Genomic DNA, 23,400 nt, shown 5'->3' with positions numbered 1-23,400 from the left:
CATGGCTTATTTGATGTTACTGAACGATTATAAAATAGATCTTTTTCTAAAGGGCCAATCTCTCATTCAATACCTAAAGAAAGAAACTTTTCCATTTGGTTGGTTTTCTTTATTAATCACATGTGTTGTGCATTGCACTGCACATATATGATATGAAACACTGCTTATTAAATGATGTTTAAAATTATACTCCACTAGTATACATACTAAATACATTCTTTCACTTTTAAAATAAAAGTTAACATTTTATTTAAAATGTAACTAATTTGTATAACAGAAAACACTTAATTTAGTAATATATATATATTTTTAAAACAATATTTTAAAAAGTTTCATAAAATGCTTTTAAAATATAGGGGAGTATTTTCTCCTTTGGCAATATAGTCTCCTATGTATTTTGTTACTATTTATAGTGAATAATTGTAAAAATGGTGTATTTTTATGAAAACAAATAGCTTGCATATTTAATTTAAAAAATCAAATGATTTACTTTCAGAAAAGAAAAAAGTATCCATTGCATCAGAACTTTAAAAGGTCTAAAATATCATGAAGTAGAATTTGTAATATCTTTTCTAATTTCTGTGATCTAAATAGGATGGAGGGATGGATGGACAGACCACAAAACTAATAGTGGTTATTCCCCTTTTGGGGGGCCTCTAATAAAGCATAATAAGATGATCAAGTCATATACTATAATTCAATAAACTCAATAAGTATAGCTATATCTCTCAATTACTATATTTAGTTTAAATGTCATAGATTTATCAAGTCACACTAGTGATAAGAGTCCTTAATTTAAATTCAAATATTTCCTTTTTTTTAACAAACATTATTTATGGGATAATCATGCAGACTCATATTTTTGTTTACAATGATTATGTCAAGCCAGAAAGAATACATGAGTATATTATGCCATACTGGTTAGAATTGTCAATGTCAACAAAACTTCCCTGTGTCTTAGCTCACCAACCTCATTCTTGCTTTATGACATTATGTATTCTCAGGAAGAGACTGAAAGAGTGGAACATGAAGCTCCTTCATCCTGGACAGATGATCAAACTAAAAATTGTTTCTTTCTTTCTTTCTCTTTTTGTTTCCAGCCCCACAGAAAGTAAAAACTAACAAACACAAGAAACAAGGAGCATAACTCTTAGCAAGAAGAAGCAATTGTCAATCAGAGAAACTTCTGAATGTCTTGAAAATATGCTGGTTTAAATTTTTTAATTACATACTAAAATTAACATTGTTTTGTTTTATGTTTTGGACCTTTCCTTAAGAAACAAAGATGATTACATCCAAGATTCAACCTCCTGCAGGGCAGCAGATGATGGGCAGCAGGCAGGGTTCAAACTCAAGACAAAGATGACAGTTCAAAAAGCGTAACATTTTTTGACATTAATTTGATTTTTCTATACATTTCTTTGAAATAGTAAAAAAGCTGTTCTTCTTCAGCTGAGAAGATTTGAATATTTCTTTACCTATATCTGCTGTTACATAAAATAAAAATGTAAAAAAAAAAGATAGCTTACAACACAGGCACCTCTTAGGGCATTGAAGTAACCAGCACATCTTTCATTTTCCTGCAGGAAGCCTCCCCACATATAGCTGCTGTTACATTTCTCAGTGTCCCACAATGTTAATTTGATTTCTTGCAGGTAGTCAGAAGGAACTATTGAAATCAAAAGATAGTAAAAAGATCTATCCAGCAGCCGCACTAGAAATTACACAATTACAAATGTGATGCTAAATGCTGAAACAATAAATGCTATTTAAATGTTATATGTATAAAAGATGTACCAGAAACCAAACTAACAAAATGATGGGCAGTCCTTATCAGTCATTGTTAGAAGGAGTTGTCTAATAGGAGAGTCCACAGTTTGTGCATATATTGGCTATATTTAATTCATCATTTTCTCATGTCAACAATTTGGTCCCTAGTGTTGCCTTATTTTATGTAACATGCATGCAGCATAGAAACTGCACACACTGTAGCCTACTCATTAAAAATTAACATATTAAGATGATGTTAAAAATGGTTTTAGATAACAGTTAAATGACTAAAGCCATAACTAGGACATCCTTGAGATAACTACAACATGGAAAAAAAACTGCACTTCACAAATAACATCCTTCACTCCTTACAGTTGGCTTTCCATGATGTGTATCCCCATCCAGCCAAGTAACAAAAGTTCCTCCTGGTAAATACATCTTTTTGCTCTGGCAAACATAAAGGCTTGACATAATCATTGTAGATGAGGGGCTTTTTCAGCTCCAGGAGTGCAACATCATGTTTCTTGAACCTGGTGTATTCTGGATGCATGTAACCTTTTCTGACCTGATGAACCTTCCCATGCTGTCCAAGATTGATCAAGTCTACAGTACCGGAGGTCACATAGATATGATCAAAGTCCAGGACCTCCCTGAAATAATGGGACACAACATTAGATGATTGATAACAAGTGATTGAGAGACTGAATTAACTAAATGAATTTAGGCTGTCATACCAATTGTTTTTGTTTAGCTTTTTAGATTTCTCAATGAGCTATGATTCTATAACTTTTCAGGACCAGTTGTTAAAGGGGGAGGGAAGAAGAGGGCATCTTGGTGAATGTTTACAAGATCGTTTTTAAAATGCATAAAAAAAATGTTCACTCAAGGCTCAAGTCCACAAGATGACAAATTCAACTTATACCACAACATCTTTCAAGTAGTATCTCTTTCTCTTGTTCAATATACCAAACAAAATAATCAATTACCAATAGTTAATTAAATAATTGGTTAATTTTTTAAAATTGATTCTTGTGTTGTCAGGTAAAAGAAATTATTGTGTGAGATTTCAGCTTAATCTGAGATTGGGTGTGGGGGAAAAACATGTAAAACTTTTACAATACAGACAGACAGACAGACAGAGTGAGTTGATATAAGCTTTGTAATACAAAGAGAGAGTATTAGGGTCAGTCAGTCAGTCAGTTTTATGTTTATTTATTATTTGCAATGCTATCTACATCATCAGGAAATACTGTCACTATTCTGTTTGTGAATTGTGTAATTAAGTAATGAAACATTCAAGTCACACACAACACACTTTTGGTTGTCTTCCTAAGTCCCCCTAGGAGTTACACTGCACAAAACATTACACCATTGTTCATCCTCTTGGTACAATAAAATTATACTTCAAAAAAAAAATTCTAAAAAAAAAATATAATGTATATTTTTTTTATAAATTAGTAGCACATTTTTGAAAAGTTAAATAATTTTATCACAATGATTAATGAAATTAAGCACATTTATTGAAATGACTAACTAATCATACTTAGAGTAAAAAAAAATGAACTTACTCAATGCAGTGACTAGCAGTAAGAATAAAGTATGGATGGATAATGGCCCCACCACAGATATGTAGGACATATTTCTTGATGGAGACTAGCCAAGGCCATGAACCAGGTAGAGCATTTTTGCCATTGATAACGTATTTAGGTCCATTGAGGCTGGGATGACCACATTCTGTTCATAAGAGACACAAGACAGATGTAAACCACATTCTGTTCATAAGAGACACAAGACAGATGTAAACCACATTCTGTTCATAAGAGACACAAGACAGATGTAAACCACATTCTGTTCATAAAAGACACAAGACAGATGTAAACCACACACAAAATCCTAAAATATGTATAATTTTCTAGCCAGCTTTTGCTGCTGAGCTGTGAGCTCTTTTGCAGACTGTGCCAAGGAAAAATAGTGTGCTGTTTTCTTCAGTTGTTCATCACTGTCATTGGCTTCTGGTTATGTTGGGCTGTAATGGTAGTAGGGTCTGCCTATGGTGGATTAGGGAGGGGCATTCAAAGAGGATATGGTTTACGGTTTCATAAGGGTGGGCGCAGTGTCTACATAGGGAGAGTTGTGCGGAGTTTATTTTGTTCAGATGGAAATTTAACAGAGGTGTGTGTCTAGTTCTTAGTTGGAAAATTGTAGATTGCACTTTGTGGGGGAGGAAATCAATACTGTCCAGTTTGTTAGGCATAGTCATTTCTGCCTGTGTTTCCTGATGCCTGTTGGTTGAGCCACTCCTCTTTGTGATTGTTGACCTTAGGGTGAGGTAGTTAACAGGTCTATCTGGTTATTCCATAGATGATCCTGCCTTTGACAGTTTATCTGCCTTTTCATTTCCCATGATGCCAATGTGTCCAGGGATCCACCGTAGTGTGATATCAATATTTAATTTTGACATCATTTGATGGATTATCACAATTAGTGTTGTGAACTGTCTTGGGCTGTTTGAGGTGCTGCTGTTAAGTGCTTCCTGAGTAGATTGGGAGTCTGTAAAGACAATATTTGATGGTGTATTGTACTCCTTCATATAATTTGTTTTCCACTGTCTGTAATGCTATGGTAATTGCCTCAATTTCAGCTTGGAAGTTTGAACAGTAATCGCCACAGGGTGCAGATCAGCATTGATGGTGGCTTTGAAGACCGATCCATCGGTATATATATGGATAGCTGTTTCGAGCATGCCTACTTTGAGCTCCAGTGGATTTGATTCTTTTGTTAGGGTATTACTTAATAAATACTTTTAACAAAATAAAATGTCAGAAAGATTTACAAAATAGTGTTAGTATTCTAAAGAAGGATTCATCAAATACATTTTAGGACCAAAAAGTCGGAGCAGTCAATAAATTTGCATGCACTGCCGCTCCTTTTGTTTTATCAATAAGTCATGTTCCAGAAGTCACCCAATTAAACCTACTGAGCCCCAAAGATTCCTGTAAATGGACATCCCCTTAATGTTGCAGACCACTTAAAATATCGAATAACGCATCATTTTCAAGGGAAGTTGATAACCGTCTGTTCAGTGCCAATAGTGCTTATGGAGGCCTCTAGGAATGAGTTGGCTGAATAAATCGCTCTGCCTGCCTACAAAAAATCAGTGTCTTCCAAGCAGTGGTTCTCTCAACCCTTCAATATGGATCTGAGACATGGGTACTATACAGAAAGCAACTAAGACTTCTGAACCCTTTCACCAACGATGTTTTCACTCTATCATGGACATACGGTGGCAAGACCGCACTACAAACAGCAATGTTCAAGCTAACACCAGTATGGACAGTATAGAGGGACTACTTATGGTTTGACAGTTACGCTGGAGAAAGCACTACCCTGTAAGGGGGGGGGGGGGACAAATATTTGCAAAAGGCAGTCTATTTTTTGAGCTTAAAGGTGATAGACGTAACAGACATGCCCCACAGAAACACTTTAAAGACCAGCTTAGGCACCAATTTACTTTAACTGACACAGAAGAGGACATCTGACTACAGGTGGCTTCAGAACGAGCTAGCTGGAGATTTTTTACAAAGGCCGCAGGATACACTTTATAGGCCAAAAGAAAATCCAGAAGTAGACAGTGAAAAGAGAATCTAAATCAACCACTGGCATATAATGGTCATGTTTGCATTGGATGTGGCAAACTATGTGTATCACAGCTGGGGCTGCGTAGCCAGGTACAATACTGCAACCTCCTTAATATTCAGACATGAAAACATGGCTTGTTTAAAGGCATCAAGGAAACCTGCTTCCAGATACCCCTCCCCCATTGAAGTACCATGGAGATTGGACCATAGCGCTCTGTGAATGCTATAAGCATGAAAGTTGCACTATAGCCGTAGCTACTATCCGGTGCACTCCTAGTATATATATATATATACTAGCCAGATATGATCTGTGGCCTGCGGGCCTTAGTTTGACTATTAATGATCTAGTGGATTGAATTTAGATCTATGTCAAAAATGGTGTGTGTTTACTTAACATTTTTTTTTATATATTTTGCCAGGAAAATGAAAGAGTATGAAAGAAGGTTTACAAGTTTATCTGACATATTGATATCTAATTTAAAATACAGTGAAGAAGGTTTCACTTGATTTGTTAAAAAGCATCTTTCTTTATTAGAGATAAATTTAGTTGTTTTTTTTTAGGATCTTCCAGTTGTGAAAGGGACATTAAATATACACTGCCATGATCAAAGGAACATTTAGGTCAAGTTTTATCAAGATTGGTCAAACGGTTTTGATTTCTATGTGGGACATACATACACACTCCTTACATTCTACTTTAAAGGTAAATAATTTGAACATGTATAGAAAACTTTCCTTTTTTTTTCTGTATTCTAAGCATCTATAAAACAAGACAAAAATAGATAAAATAAAAATACTTTTAGTACTTAAGTAAAAAAAAAACATTTTAGTACATTGCATTGAACTTTTGCATACTTAAATAATAAAAAAGAATTTCAACTTATGTATTCATATGAACCATAACAGCAAATCATTAAATTATGTTTTGGCATATCTCTACCTTATCCTTGCATAAATAATATTGCAAGTAATATTCTTTATAAATTCAAGGAATGGGTCAAATAAGATAATTCAAAAGTCCAGGAAAATATATGGAAAAGCCCCCTATCAAAACTTAAGCCAACATTCAAAAGCCTTACTTATCTTGTCCTTGAAGATTTACTGTATTTTGAAATTCAGGCTTTATATTTACTGACTGAATATACAAAAAAATTCTATACAATATTTACCTTTATTTATACACTGTACATACACTGGATTGCATGTTTTCCTAATAAAAAAGAAAACATTATATCATAATAGGAAAAAACAATTAACCTGTAAATGAATTTAGTAGAAAGCTCATTGTTGAATAGCTTATAAAGCTCATTGTTGAATAGCTTATAGAGAGACCAATAATATTTCTGTGATGTCACAGCTTCAGACAAAGAATAGCTCATGGAAAGGCCAATAATATTTCTGTAATGTCACAGCTTCAGACAAGGAATAGCTTATGGAGAGGCCAATAATATTTCTGTAATGTCACAGCTTCAGACATTGAATAGCTCATGAAAAGGCCAATAATATTTCTGTAATGTCACAGCTTCAGACATTGAATAGCTCATGGAAAGGCCAATAATATTTCTGTAATGTCACAGCTTCAGACATTGAATAGCTCATGGAAAGGCCAATAATATTTCTGTAATGTTACAGCTTCGGACAAAGAATAGCTCATGGAAAGGCCAATAATATTTCTGTAATGTCACAGCTTCAGACAGAGAATAGCTCATGGAGAGGCCAATAATATTTCTGTAATGTCACAGCTTCAGACATTGAATAGCTTATGGAGAGGCCAATAATATTTCTGTGATGTCACAGCTTCAGACATTGAATAGCTTATGGAGAGGCCAATAATATTTCTGTAATGTCACAGCTTCAAACAAGGAATAGCTTATGGAGAGGCCAATAATATTTCTGTAATGTCACAGCTTCAGACATTGAATAGCTTATGGATAGGCCAATAATATTTCTGTGATGTCACAGCTTCAGACATTGAATAGCTCATGGAGAGGCCAATAATATTTCTGTGATGTCACAGCTTCAGACATTGAATAGCTCATGGAAAGGCCAATAATATTTCTGTGATGTCACAGCTTCAGACATTGAATAGCTCATGGAGAGGCCAATAATATTTCTGTGATGTCACAGCTTCAGACATTGAATAGCTTATGGAGAGGCCAATAATATTTCTGTGATGTCACAGCTTCAGACATTGAATAGCTCATGGAGAGGCCAATAATATTTCTGTGATGTCACAGCTTCAGACATTGAATAGCTCATGGAAAGGCCAATAATATTTCTGTGATGTCACAGCTTCAGACATTCAATAGCTCATGGAGAGGCCAATAATATTTCTGTGATGTCACAGCTTCAGACATTGAATAGCTTATGGAGAGGCCAATAATATTTCTGTGATGTCACAGCTTCAGACATTGAATAGCTCATGGAGAGGCCAATAATATTTCTGTGATGTCACAGCTTCAGACATTGAATAGCTCATGGAAAGGCCAATAATATTTCTGTGATGTCACAGCTTCAGACATTCAATAGCTCATGGAGAGGCCAATAATATTTCTGTGATGTCACAGCTTCAGACATTGAATAGCTCATGGAGAGGCTAATAATATTTCTGTAATATCACAGCTTCAGACATTGAATAGCTAATGGAGAGGCCAATAATATTTCTGTGATGTCACAGCTTCAGACATTGAATAGCTTATGGAGAGGCCAATAATATTTCTGTGATGTCACAGCTTCAGATATTGAATAGCTCATGGAGAGGCCAATAATATTTCTGTGATGTCACAGCTTCAGACATTGAATAGCTCATGGAGAGGCCAATAATATTTCTGTAATGTCACAGCTTCAGACAAAGAATAGATTATAGAGAGGCCAATAATATTTCTGTAATGTCACAGCTTCACTAATGGAAGAGAATTAGTTAAAGAAAGACAAATGAAGAATAGATATTTTGATTCACTATGGAATATTATTTGTAAATAAATTAAAGAGACCCCTAATTCTTCATGTTAATATCATTTAGGTCTGAACTTCTATTTGTTTCTATTAGCTTTATTCTATGAGGACAAGAAATGCTCTAGAATTTATTATTACAAATAAAATACATTCAATGAAAGTAAATAAACAGTTTGACATCAGCATTTCGCCTGACCTTTTATTTACTAATGTACTAATTTTAATCTTCTTTTATTTCTCAATGTTATCTTTAGGGATTTCTTTTTTGCTATGTTTTTCTTATTCCATTTCTATGTGGGTAAATTACTGGCCCAATACTCCTGAGAATGTATATCTGCTGGCTCTATGGAACCAGAAAAAAAAATTCTAGTAAGTTCTAAATATCTACATTCCATCATTTGTATACAGTACCTAACAGACATTTTTTTTGTTACAATGTTTTGGATCTAATTAATTATTCATTTGTGAAAGATATTTATGTTTTGCTATTGATTTATACTCAGTACATTTAAGACTTATTCAAAGACTGTCTTATTGATCCTTATGAGAAATCACAAGAAGAACATTCCATAATAGAGATCAGACACAACACACAATGAGTGACTACACACAGAGAAGTCTAATGAGTGACTACACACAGAGAAGTCTAATGAGTGACTACACACAGAGAAGTCTAATGAGTGACTAAACACAGGGAAGTCAATGAGTGACTAAACACAGAGAAGTCAATGAGTGACTACACACAGAGAAGTCTAATGAGTGACTACACACAGAGAAGTCTAATGAGTGACTACACACAGAGAAGTCAATGAGTGACTACACAGAGAAAAGTCTAATGAGTGACTACACACAGGAAAGTCAATGAGTGACTACACACAGAGAAATCAATGAGTGACTACACACAGAGAAGTCAATGAGTGACTACACACAGGGAAGTCTAATGAGTGACTACACACAGAGAAATCAATGAGTGACTACACACAGAGAAATCAATGAGTGACTACACACAGGGAAGTCAATGAGTGACTACACACAGGGAAGTCTAATGAGTGACTACACACAGGGAAGTCTAATGAGTGACTACACACAGGGAAGTCAATGAGTGACTACACACAGGGAAGTCAATGAGTGACTAAACACAGAGAAGTCAATGAGTGACTACACACAGGGAAGTCAATGAGTGACTACACACAGGGAAGTCTAATGAGTGACTACACACAGGGAAGTCTAATGAGTGACTACACACAGGGAAGTCTAATGAGTGACTACACACAGAGAAATCAATGAGTGACTACACACAGGGAAGTCTAAAGAGTGACTACACACAGAGAGTTCAATGAGTGACTACACACAGGGAAGTCTAATGAGTGACTACACACAGGGAAGTCAATGAGTGACTACACACAGAGAAGTCAATGAGTGACTAAACACAGAGAAGTCAATGAGTGACTACACACAGGGAAATCAATGAGTGACTAAACACAGAGAAGTCAGTGAGTGACTACATACAGAGCAGTCAATGAGTGACTACACACAGAGAAGTCAGTGAGTGACTACACACAGGGAAGTCTATGAGTGACTAAACACAGGGAAGTCAATGAGTGACTAAACACAGAGAAGTCAATGAGTGACTACACACAGGGAAGTCTAATGAGTCACTACACACAGAGAAGTCAATGAGTGACTACATACAGAGAAGTCAATGAGTGACTACACATTGAGAAGTCAATGATTGACTACACACAGAGGTCAATGATTGACTACACACAGGGAAGTCAATGAGTGACTACACTCAGGGAAGTCAATGAGTGACTACACACATGGAAGTCAATGAGTGACTACACACAGAGAAGTCAATGAGAGACTAAACACAGAGAAGTCTAATGAGTGACTAAACACAGAGAATTCTAATGAGAGACTACACAAAGGGAAGTCAATGAGTGACTAAACATTGAGAAGTCAATGAGTGACTACACACAGAGTAGTCAATGAGTGACTACACACAGACCTATTGATCCTATCACATTCCCTAGTCCACAATTAGCACAGATAGTCTGACAGAGTAAGGAACAAACAGGTTTTCATACTGTTCCATTTCTAGCCATAATGGACATTCTGTAGTCTACTTGATAAGAGTGGGTGATGGTCCTCTTCTAAGATTTTACTAACTTTGCTGATACATTTTTGGTGAGAAAGTTCATGGTACATTTGCAAACATTTTTTGTCAGCTAATAATACTTACACAAGCATTCCTCGCCCAAGAACACTCGACAAGTTTCCATTTGGATTCAGTTGGAAGTAATAGTTCTCTTCATTCCCAGGTTCCACATTCTTTGAGTAAAAAGTGTCCAAATCTCTGTAAATGAAGCAAAGAATGCTAATAAAGTTTATTAATAACTTTTTATAATTAGTTTGTCATTTTAGCTCTCGTGTTTATGTTTGTAATGTTATCACAGTGCCTTGAGCCTACATTTTGTTTGTTAACAGCGCTCCATAAATTTTATTATTATTATTAATAAATTGACATTTTATATAAACTGTGTGTGTGTCTTGATTTAATCATTGTATTAATATAAAATCTAAAAAGAGTATTGTAATGCACCCATTTTTGATACTATTTCCAATATTTAAATCTTGCTCATTGCTACCTAGCAGGCAAAATTTAAATAAGATACTTCAAATTTCTGTATTGTAAATTTTTCAAAGATACTTAAATGTTTTGTATTGTAAATTTAAATAAGATACTAAAATGTTCTGTACAGTACAATACTATTTCAAAAATATTTAAGTTACTGTACCTTTGTCCCAATTTAAGACATGCTTCCTGCCCAGCTGCTTCAGTAAAATCTGACACACATACAAAATATCCAAATCTTTCTACAATTACTTGTAGTGGATCCTCATCAGTGCTGGGAAAAACTGTTCAACAAATTTTAACCAATTTAAATTAAAACATTATTTCGAATGAAACAGTGCAGGGAAAACATTTTGAAATACTTTTAGTTATAATGTCCTGAATAAGTAAGTAGTACATGCCTTTGTGAAAAGTGCTTTATTTGATACAGAAATGTAGTAGCTGGTAATTTAACATGAGGGATGTTTAGTTTTAAGAGGGAGGATTTGAGCCTCTCAAGCAGTTCATCAAATAAAGTTTGACAATGAGGATGATCTCCTTCTCTCCATTATAATGCTCCCAGCTTCAATTTAAAATAATCTTTTCCATCAGATCAACTCAACAAGCAACAATAAAACTTGACTCGAAGACTCAACTTGTGTTTTTCCATCCAATCATCAATGCTTTACATTTTAAATTTGTATTGTGATTTTTCCATTGGATTGTGGAATATGTGGCTTAGAAAATACTTAACTATGGCTTGGCCACCTAACAAGGAGGCTCGAGTTTGAATCTTGAATTGAAGAAAGTTGTGTTTGCTGAGCACCTAAAGGCAGCAAAGAAACCTTCCCCTAGATGCCCCCTCCCCCTCAGTGGTCCCCGAAAGAGAATTGACCATAGCGCACTTAGCATGCTATAAGAATGAAAGATGTGATATATAAAACATTTTAAAAAAAAATGAAAGTAATAGGAGATAATAAGTTCAAGATGTCAATTTGTTTGTTTTCCAGTATGGTATGTATGTGAAAATTTGGACAAATAATTTAAAAAATCAAGTTTTTTTTAATTTGGATCCTAAAATATTTCCAAGATCTAGAGTCACAGGACAATTCATTGTAATCTAATGAAAGCTTTTTTTATCATATGTGCTAGCAGAATTTTTTTTTGTGACGTCTAGATCTTGATGACTAATCCACAGTTGATGAGTTTTTATTTTTTTAATTGTTATAATCAAAAATTAAAATAATTTTGGATTCTGTAAAAATGAATTAGTATTATATAAAAAGAGCATGCATTTCCCTTTAATTCTAAAACAAATTTAAATTTTTTAATAACAAGCAAAAATGCTTTTGAAGTTTAATCACAAAATGGTAGAGCACTATGAATGGGAGTAAATAATTTTGACAGAACATGAAAAATAATTCCAGAAAGAAAGAGTTAAATTCTAAACACTTACTGCATTCCATTTCATCAGAAACATCAGCACATTGAAAAGTTCCATCACAGCGTTGTTTCAGTGAGATGCACTTGGAATCAGAACAAGTGAATTCATCCTCTTTACACATGGCTTTATTTGAGAAGGAACAGAATTGTGTCAACATTATGTCTATTTAAAATAATATGATAAAGAGATATGACAATAAGACATATATAAAATAATGCGGCTTGTCTTTGAGTCTGAAGATTAATGAGGAATGCAGTATTTTCAGTATTTTAACTTATGCAATCAATATTTTGTATGTAAAAGTACTATAACTAATTCTTAGCTGAATAAAGAAACTTTAAAAGCTTTAAAAAGCAGTTTATTTTTCCAAATTTGCCCCTGTATCTAAAGATGGTGTTTAAACATGTGACCTAATTTCTTTTTGATATACATGTTGCCACATTTCATGGCCAAAGAATGGATAACATATGATGTTATTTTAATTTTTATTTCTAATAATTTATAAAGATCTATCAACAAAAATATTTTAGATACTTTATAATATACTAATAATACTATTGCTAATCAGGACACCTATCCAGTATGAAAATAACCATATATGCAAAACATAATGTTTATAAATATTTTAGACAAAAATTCATGACCTTTTTCTTAGCTGTTCAAGTAGACTCACTTTGTCAACAGCAATTCTTTTTTCATAAGCTCTTTGTTTTCTTACTTGAATGGATTTTTTAATAACAATTGATAGTTTGCTTCAACAATTTCTTGAACAAAATATAATTTTGTTCAATTACCAATAACAGGGACTTTCCATTTTCATTTATTACACTAAAGACATGTATGATCAATGTAAAGAGAAGCCTGAGAGACAATATTTCATGATGAACACTAGATACTGAAAGGAAGTCAAAGAAACAAATATTACTCACAGCAATTAGCCTCATCGTCAGCATTTAAACAATCTTTTTGGCCATCACATATCCATTCAGGCATTATACAAGTAGTCTGATTCTTACACTGGTACTGGTTTTTGGGACAAGCTGAAATAACATGTACTTTTATGAATAAGACAAGTTTGTGACATTAATGTCGGAGTTTCATCACTACAATAAACTCCCCTGATGGACACCTCCTATGTGTGAATGGTGAAAATACATTTGTTAACAGTGATAAAAAAACAGGAATGTGCTAATGTGTCTGGATAATATGATTGGAGGAGTATGAAAAGTTGTATAGATATTATTATTTGAACATTAGGAATGAATAAATGCATGTGGAGAGTAAGGGTAAGCCTTAAGGTAGAAAGTGAGAATCTATTTTTTCCAAATATTGATAATGTTATGTTATTAATTGCTTCACAAAAGAATATCATTATGTCCAATGCCAAATGTTCATCTAAATGTGCATATTAATTACAGGTTACAACACATTCTAAATCATTAGTTTTACTGCCTGATTCAGGCAACCTTGTTCCATGCCCTGATGGTGCTAGGGAGAAAGGAGGACCTAGTACAAGAAATGTGCCTTTATCTTTGTGTCTCTATGAATATTTCAGTATTTTATGTATTATTGCTACATAACTTTTGAATCTTTTGTCCCTAAATGCTTCAAAATTTAGTTATTTTACTGATCATGCATAGTTATAAAATCCACTGTTCTATTTTGAGGCTCATCATATTCTTTTTTTGTGGAGCAGCAAGTAGTGTTGGTAGAGCAGTGCTATAGGTTATGGAGCAGTGCTAAAGGTAATCTTATCTTATATAATACAGAAATTACTTCAAAAAAGAAGATGATTACACCCTATGCGTCATGCATTTAGTCATGCATATAAACCAATGACTTAAATTCTGCTATGGTTATGTGAAAATAGAAACAATAAGAGAAAGACAGGGAACAAAAAATGTAAATCTGCTTCACAATTGTTATCTATGTATTTTCTAGCTTATGAAATGCTATGTATTTTTATGAACTTATAACTGATTTGAGTTATTTTTGCTTTTTGATCCATTGAATTTTATCAATCACCAGAATAACCACTTAGGTTTTAGAAGTTATAAAAATAAATAAAAAGGCTTGTGAGTCTTTCATTTATAATGCCACCAAAAGCTACAATTATTTAAAATAACCAAAACAGGTCTGACCAGAATGCTACTTATAAACAGTACTTGTCTAACCCAAAATTGACTAGTATTTAAGTAACAAAATATTGTACAAAGTTAAGGACCTATTCCTTTAATCATAACCAAGAGTATCAAATATGACAACTTCATTTCTAGCACATAGACTTCAATACTTACCACAGTTGAGCTCATCACTGTTATCCGGGCAGTGGTATACACCATCACACTTTTGGTAACTTAGAATACACATTCCCATTTTGCACTTGACTTCAAAGTCTTTATTACACTCTATGAATAATCATAATAATAATAATTAAGGGTGCGCCAGATAGCACTTTTTGATATCCAGACAAAGCCAGATTTGGTTGGATAGTAAAATAAGATGCCCAGCTGGAGCTACATGTCTAGTAAACAACTATATACTGAACATTTTGCAAAACTTCTAAATTAAAATAGCATACCTATGTTATATTTTTATTATTTTCTTTTTCACCTAATTGTTTTAAACTTTATCACTCATTGATGAATTAGTTGATCAGCATTTATTAACAGAGATTACAAACTAAGCTGTGTAAATTGATTGTCAATGTAGAATATATACATGTACATTGTACTAATGTAAAGCTCTCAAAGGTAAAGTGCAATCTGGGTTGTACAGTGGGCAGATGCATGTGTTCGTGTATTTCAGACCATCAAATGGTTATCAGGCTTATGTCTTTAAGGCCAGAAACCACTTCTAGTACTGGCATCTAGTGCCTAATACTGATAGTGGCTAAGTACATATAATAAATCATAGCAATAATAATGAGGAAATAACATGCTAGAAAAAGTAATTCAACAGTAATATTTATGGTGACCGGTCATTTCATCCCCGGTCACTTCATCCCCGGTCATTTCATCCCCTGGTCACTTCATCCCCTGGTGATTTCATCCCCAATTAAATATTTTATATATAAATATGATTATGTAGAATTCTTTTTGACATCTTATGACTTGTTACTAATGCGTTTATAGTGTTTCCTCTTCCACTTTGTTTTCTTAATGAGAAATCTTATATTATATTGTAAATCTGGGTGTGTACTTAGCTATAGCACTTCTATTGGATGTGGGGGTTGTAATATAATATTATCCGGATTGAAGGCCAAGATTTGGTGGAAGTAGTCAAAAATCATTTGAGAGATAGAAGTGCGATTAGAATAATTATGATCTTGCCGCTGATAACTTATCATCAAAGGCCAAGGTGTGGTGCAAGTAGTGGAAATCTTTTGAGAGATAGAAGTGCGCTTACAATAATTATGACCATGCCGCTGATAACTTATCATCAAATGCCAAGGTGTGGTGAAAGTAGTGGAAATCTTTTGAGAGATAGAAGTGCAATTAGAATAATTATGACCGTGCCGCTGAAAACTTATCATCAAAGGTCAAGGTGTGGTGCAAGTAGAGGAAATCTTTTGAGAGATAGAAGTGCGATTACAATAATTATGACTGTGCCACTGATAACTTATCATCAAAGGCCAAGCAGTGGTGAAAGTACGACCATGTTTCAGTTTATTTTATTTTTCAATCGCTCTTTCTTGAAAATGGGAGCGTCATTTTTAGCCTTGAAATAAGGTTTTATTTTTTTCTAATAAAGGTGGAGTTCACCCATCCTCGTGAAATCATGTCACCTGTATAAGTTTTGCTTTAATTCCTTTTAAACATTAACGTGTTACAATTTTGTCATTTAAATAAAAAATGAATACATTAAATATTGCTCATTTCATGATTTTTAAAATTACAATTTGTTAGATAAAAATGATCAGATGATGAAAATATCAGGGGATGAAATGACCGGGATGAAGTGAAATCTGAGCTTTATACTTTTATCTTTTAACAAAATTAATCACTTGCTTACTGAGCTACAAAATGTAGAAATATACTCATGGTTTGTGTAGCAAAAAATCACTTGTTTAAGTTTAATAGTTCAGCCTCCTACTTGAGATTTATTACCAAGTAAGCAAACTTGGCACCCATGTAGAGGTGTGGCTTGTAGTCCAGACCACTAATTGGGAGTTAGCTTCAAGCAAGCTAACTCATAACCCAGTTAGAGGTTTGACTTGAAGTCCAGCCCCCTAATTAAGATTTTTCTACCAGTAAACAAACTCAGATCCCTAATAAGGTATGATCTCTAGACAGTGTCAACATATTGACATTATGTTCATCCTACCTGACTTAATGTTGTCACCTAATAGTAATTATTATTTTCCATTTAAAAAAATTTGGTCAGCATGAATATAACATGTTAACTATTGTTAACTAACCAACTCAAAGGTCAAGACACAAAGTTTAATAAATGTGCCAGCCATTGCTGCTCTGTATGTAAGTGCATTTATAATGTAAAGTTTCATTTTATATTAACATGCATTGTCTTTATAATAAAAGATGGTAGGTGCATATTCATAAATTTTTAAGCACTTTATTTCTTTTTAAACATAAACATCAATTACTTTCATAACAGACATTAATGGAACCATGTCTACTATATGCATATTAACAGGTGTACTTTTTACTATCCTGCAGCAATAATTGGTGGGATAGTGAAAAATGGCCAAATATTTGCTACTATCTGGTGCAACCCTAATAATAATGTACATTGCACATGACAAAAATTATATCAATAGCATAAATTCCATGTAACTAACAGTTTTGGTCACTAACTAAAATGTTTTAATTGTGCTACAAGTTTGTCTGCAATGAATAAGAATTAACAGTCAAGGGAAACCAAGCTTGGCTCATGGATTCATGACCCTAAAATAAACAGATGTGATCAAATCATGATCTGGACAGAGAGGTCATTGTACAGCCAATTCCTGGACTCTAGATAAAATCCTTCCCATTGGACAAGAGTCTCTAAATTATGGTTCAATGTTGAATGTATTATAGCTATTTTACTTTTCATTTTTCAGTCTTGATGATATGTCTCTAAATTTAGTGACCTTTAATTTATGGACCTTTGGCTAACCCTAACCTTTTAAACACTCCACTAGGGATCTACAGTGTAATTTAAAGATTAAAAGGAGAATCATTTAAAACAGCATGTCTGAAAAAGTTTATAAGTTGGCTAAAATTAGAAAAAAAAATTTTAAAGTGAATTTACCACAATCCTTTTCATCTGACCAATCCCCACAGTCATTTTTCTTGTTGCATAGAGATGATTGGTTGACACAATTATCAATAAATTGACAAGAAAACTCTGTTGCACTGCAAACTACAGATAGTAACACAAAGAAATATATTTTCTTTAGCAAAAAGTCTCATAAATTAAACAACAGTACATACTTATATTTCATTAATATACTAAAAAAAATGCATACTAAAAAAAATCTGAAGTACTGGTACTTAAAAAATAAATTATTACTTCTTATTAATCAAAACTTATACACATTATAAGGCATTGCAGTAGGTTATGAAGATAAGTGCATTGAGGAATAAAGATTAAGGAGGATGTGACCATGCAGACCTGGTTGTGACCTGCATATTTTATTACACATGATGCAGACAAAGCTGATGTCCACAAGGAGTCTATATAATTTCTTTTCATCATCTGAGCCAATATTGTAAATGTATTCCTAACTAAAACTACAAACAATTCAAGAACTGACAGAAACATTTCTTTTCCAGTTATACAATCTTCCTCTACCCTTGCCAAAAACACAATCCCTGGGACAAAGCGCATAACTCTTCAAAATTTTATTATTACTTAAAACTCAAATTCCTAAATATGAAAATAAAAAAAAACATTCCCAACACAACAAAAGCAGCTAAAAAAAATAATTTGATTATATAACAACAGGGCATCACAACACACAAAAATGTTTTTAGTTCAGCAATCAATGAAACATAATAAGAAAATAAAAGTGGTTTTTATAAGACATTAGAGCTGGACACATTTGTTAATGTGATATGTACTGACCTTTTTTTGTTTTTGGTTGAGGGGCACTGAAACATTTGCCTTGGTCAGGTTCTGAGAGCTCCATACAATCCTGATTGAAGAGTAATGCAGAGCAGTTGTCATTCACCTCTGTACAGTTCAAAACCACATGTATATTAATTTTAAAAATACCTTCAAAACCACATGAATATTAATTTTTTAAAAACCTTCAAAACAACATATACATTAATTTTTTTTAAAATTCAAACAGCACATTTTTTATTTTTTAATTTAGATTTATTTCAGAATACTTAAGTTTGGCATATTAAAATGAGATTAAAATACTTTTTTTTTGATGTAATTAAAAACTTCTATTTTAGCACTATGATGACCTCTTGTAATAGTTATGAATTACATATTTCTGTTCAATGAGAATAAAAAATGGGCAGGGGAAGGCAAAGGTAATGCTATTAAAAGACAAGGAACTTTTTTCTTATTTTTCTTTCCAAGAAATGGAAACAAGTTATAATTTGTTTTATGCAGTCTTCCCATCAGTCTCCAGCTATTACTTATCAAAATCTAAAAGAGCCTTCAAAATTACATTTCACCATTTTCTGCATCAAACTCAAATTATGTGCTACTGTTAATAGTGATAGTAAATCTTTTAGTTTCTAATATTAAATATGCTAAAAAAGTTTTTGTTAATACAAAAACACCACTTTTAAAACAAGATTAACAAGCCTGATCATGTATATAATAGGTATCTAAACTAACAAGATTGAAAAGCATTCTGTATCTTTGGTAACATTAAGATCTTTATGAAAGTTTTGCTATTGTCCAATGAATGTGATAAAAACAAGATGATAATGCTTTGTGTTCTAAAAGGCAACATCTGGTCCTTCAAAAGTGAACACTTTTGTTAAAAAAAACAAAGTATGCATATTTTATGCAGTTATAAGCAATCAATAAATCAAAATTTTATAAAGAGTTGTATGGTTAAAGGAGTTAAATGGTTTATATATAGTTCGTCCATCATGGTTCGATGATGACTACTTTGTCATCCAGGGGGCTGAGGGCTTTGCACTGGGGTTTTATGCATCCTCATGTGGCTGGTGAGACCTATGTGAGCCCGGAATGTTCGGCCGCACACTGGGCAGGTTATTCCAGCTGGAGCTAGTGTCGTTTGTCTTGCTTTTCTTTTCTGGTGTTTTTCTTCTGCCAGCATTGTTCTTTTTTCCTCAGCAACCTGTGCGCCAGTTTTCACAGCACGACGCCATGATGCTCTGTCATGTGCCTCTGTCTCCCAGGTGCCTGGGTCTATGCTGAACACCTTCAGAGAAGCTTTGAGGGTGTCCCTGAAGCACTTTCTTTGCCCACCTTGCGAGCGCTTTCCTTCGCTTAGTTGGCCATACAAGAGTCGTTTAGGGATGCGGTGGTCTTCCATTCTGTAGACGTGACCTGCCCATCGCAGCTGGGACTGCATCAGGATTGTGTGGATGCTTTGCAGACACGCTCTTCGAAGGACTTTTGTATCTGGTATTTTGTCTTGCCATTTGACATTTAGTATTTTTCTCAGACATGGTTTACATCAATGTTATAATCACAGACATTTCTATTGAGTGTCCATTTAGGCCTGGCATATGGCTACAGTACACATAAAGAACAAGAAAAATCTACTATCTTTAAATTGACCCTATTTAGTCAAGGATAAGCTGGCCTTTGCGGTGTCAGGATTGCATACATTTTTTCTTCCTAGGTCCTGCAATGGATTTAATTGCAGGCAAGATTTCCATGTATTTTTTGTATGGAGGAGTGTGTTATTGATAGTTTAAAGTTACAAATATCTTTCTGTAATTGTTTATTAACCATGCAAAGATCTTTATATTAATAACTACTTCTATAACAGTGCCATATTCATATCTCAAAAATAAAAATAGTAACGAAATCTAAAGTCACCCTCATGTTTATCATGTTAAAAATGTCAAACCCCCCCAAAACCCGCTCTGCTTACCAAAACAATGTACTCAGAGGGCCAATCTCTTAACTCCCTTTATCATCGTGTTGACAAATAGATTGCTGTTAACTCTCCCTACATTGCCCAGCCCTCTTTTCAAGACATTTTAGATCCCCAGGCTACCAATGTTTCCAGCTTTACCTTCACATAAAGATGAGCAGGGCTTTTTGTAGCTTCCACCACTTTCACAGAATGGAAAGAGCATTATGCATGCATAGAACAAAATATTCTTGGAGCAACCAGCTGTCTCTGTAAGTTTGTTGAATGAACTAATGGCTTCATCTCCCCACAAGTTGGGAAAGCCAGTTTGTGAGTTGCCAATCTTGGTGCATATAGAGAAATTGAAGGCCTGGCATATAGCTGTTAAAGATAAGTTATTTGTACTGAATTTGGAAACAAGATGTAGAAGAAGAAAATTATTATTATTAATATATTATTATAACTCAGAAATTACATCAACTACAACTAAAAATAAGCTAAGATAATCTCATTAAACTATCATCCACAACTCAGAAATTAAGCAAGATAACATTAAAAACTAATTGTATTCTATGATATATTCATCTCAGAAAATCATCTACACAAAGTTTGTTGCCTGAATATTTACTTGACAGAATTCTCAACTTCTGAAAACATAGAACATTTTAATTATGTGATGAATATAGAACATAACAGATAGCAATTTGTGTCCACAAAACTAAAGAAATGGACAAAACAAAATAGAATCACAAGAATTCTAAATACTGAGGGTTACCTCAGTTTACATATAGACGGTTTGATTTCATGTGCAACATCTTAAACACCATCTCAACTGAAGCTCACCAAACCTTAGACAGATCCACTCCTATTAAATCCATAAAACCTAACACAACATCTTAAACACCATCTCAACTGAAGCTCACCAACCTTAGCCAGATCCACTCCTATTAAATCCATAAAACCTAACACAATACCCTCATCAAATAAATTTACAAAAGCAGCATTTCCAAGCAACTTAAAATCCTAGTAATAAACTTCAGCAGGCTTAGTAATTTTATTAGAAAGAGAAAAACCAGACATAATTGCAGGAACAGAAACATGGATAAATCCTGAAATTTATAGCTCAGAAATTTTCAACAATGATTATGAAAGTTTAAACTAAAGCTAACATTCTAAATAAATATGTTGTATCAGCATTCTCAGCCCCAGGATACAAAAATGTATTACTTAATCTATGCCAAGTAGAAAGATATGGATGTACAAAAAGAAAAAAAAAGAAATCCAAAAACTATTAGCCAACATCGAACTGAATAAACCATCTGTACCTGATGGCATTCCAGCTAGATTACTCACAGAACTAAGCAACGAGCTAACACGAGTGTTCAAAATACTTTTTCAGGCATCTTAATCAGGGCAGAGTACCAATGGACTGGCAAGAATTTCATGTCACTCCCCTTTTTTAAAAAGGAGACAAATCTGACCCAGGAAACTACAGACCAGTATCACTAACCAGCATCACATATAAAGTACTAATAACACATAATATGTAGCAGCATCCTTACTCCATACCAACATTGCTTTGGGAAATATAGATCATATGAAATACAACTAACAGCACTAATTGACGATTTTTTAAAAGGCTTAGATAATAATGAGCATATACAAGTAACCAAGAATTATTTGTTCAATATCTTAATGCCAAATGCTATTGACTCAAGAAAACTAAGTCACTCAATTTTGACTAAATTCTGCAACAATGTATGGACCATTGGTACTATTTATTTAGCTAGTGTGTGCTAGTTTGATTTTGACTCATACAAAAGAGATACACAACTAAGAACTAACCTGGTTTTGGTGTTGTTGTTGTTGTTGCTGGTAAATCTGTTGTTGTACTAATTAAAGTATTTGGGTGCAAGCAGTCTTGATCTTTAAATGTGTCAGTACAATCCAGTACAAAAGATTCCTTAAGGCAACCAGAGAAAACAACTGACAAAGAAAAACATTTAAAGGTTAAGAGATTTAGATGTATAATATAATCTATAATAAATAACAATATAATATATATAAGTTGACCGGTCATTTCATCCCCAGTTACTTCATTCCAGATCATTTCATCCCCGATCACTTCATCCCCTGGTCACTTCATCCCCTGGTCATCTAGTTTGTTGATTTTTTATGCAAAATGTTTCTGAATCATTAGTTATGTTTATTAACCTAAAAGGCAAAAACTTTCATGCAGAACAATTACAATACAGTATGTAATTAGTGAAAGGCCAATAGTACCCTACCTATGTAAGGTACTATGTTTAGTAGCAAAAATAAGGCCTATGGCATACCTATGTAAGGTACTATGTTTAGTAGCAAAAATAAGGCCTATGGCATTAGAGCTGGACTAGCCCATTAGCATGATGTGGTATGATATATACAGGCTCAGGGCCCCGCATTTGACACTCCCCCAGGGCCCCGCGCTGTGCTAAGGCCACCTCTGATTAGTGATTTGACAACAATATACAAATGAAGAAGCAACTAGCCTTCACAGTACAAATGATAAATCAATTAGCTTTTACAGCACAAATGAAAATGTAACTAACCTTCACAATACTTTCTACATGGATACACAAGTTCTCCCCCTTGTCCACATTTGGGAAAGAACAAACCGCAATACAAAAATTTGGTCAAAGTGGAACAATTACTCTGGATAGTGGGTAGAGCAAAAACATCGAAGTTTTTGATAAGCTCTGTAAAATTTGAAGCAAAGTCAGATGTTTTGGTTGTCACATCAAAGCCTTCACTACGGCAGTAGGAGTATGTCTGGGCCATACATTCTAAAAACAGCCAAAATAATAGAAATCGAAAATTTTATTCTGAAAACAATGAAAATCATTGTAAGTGAAAAATTTTATTCTAAAAAGGATTAAAACCATAATAAATGAAACAGACAATTTTTTAAAGCAGA

The 23,400-nt window shown here is 33.7% G+C and overlaps 1 protein-coding gene across 5 annotated transcripts in view; it reads right to left on the bottom strand.

Moving 5' to 3' along the window:
• The window catches only part of LOC106067133 (uncharacterized), a 164,390-nt gene that overhangs the window by 23,761 nt on the left and 117,229 nt on the right, over nucleotides 1-23,400 (bottom strand). For all 5 annotated transcript variants that reach the window (XM_056014923.1, XM_056014924.1, XM_056014921.1 and 2 more), the window contains 14 exons: nucleotides 23,036-23,269; nucleotides 22,290-22,430; nucleotides 20,607-20,825; nucleotides 18,494-18,601; nucleotides 17,678-17,788; nucleotides 14,719-14,829; nucleotides 13,351-13,461; nucleotides 12,434-12,544; nucleotides 11,162-11,282; nucleotides 10,606-10,719; nucleotides 6,578-6,618; nucleotides 3,339-3,504; nucleotides 2,143-2,420; nucleotides 1,530-1,669 (listed from right to left, as the gene is read on the bottom strand). In XM_056014923.1, coding sequence (XP_055870898.1) covers nucleotides 1,530-1,669; nucleotides 2,143-2,420; nucleotides 3,339-3,504; nucleotides 6,578-6,618; nucleotides 10,606-10,719; nucleotides 11,162-11,282; nucleotides 12,434-12,544; nucleotides 13,351-13,461; nucleotides 14,719-14,829; nucleotides 17,678-17,788; nucleotides 18,494-18,601; nucleotides 20,607-20,825; nucleotides 22,290-22,430; nucleotides 23,036-23,269 — 2,006 coding nt within the window. The remainder of the gene's footprint in view (nucleotides 1-1,529; nucleotides 1,670-2,142; nucleotides 2,421-3,338; nucleotides 3,505-6,577; nucleotides 6,619-10,605; nucleotides 10,720-11,161; nucleotides 11,283-12,433; nucleotides 12,545-13,350; nucleotides 13,462-14,718; nucleotides 14,830-17,677; nucleotides 17,789-18,493; nucleotides 18,602-20,606; nucleotides 20,826-22,289; nucleotides 22,431-23,035; nucleotides 23,270-23,400) is intronic.

The sequence above is a fragment of the Biomphalaria glabrata genome, chromosome 17 (assembly GCF_947242115.1).
Source record: "Biomphalaria glabrata chromosome 17, xgBioGlab47.1, whole genome shotgun sequence".
In the NCBI taxonomy this organism is placed as follows: domain Eukaryota; kingdom Metazoa; phylum Mollusca; class Gastropoda; family Planorbidae; genus Biomphalaria; species Biomphalaria glabrata.
This window is presented reverse-complemented; position numbering and strand designations above follow the sequence as displayed.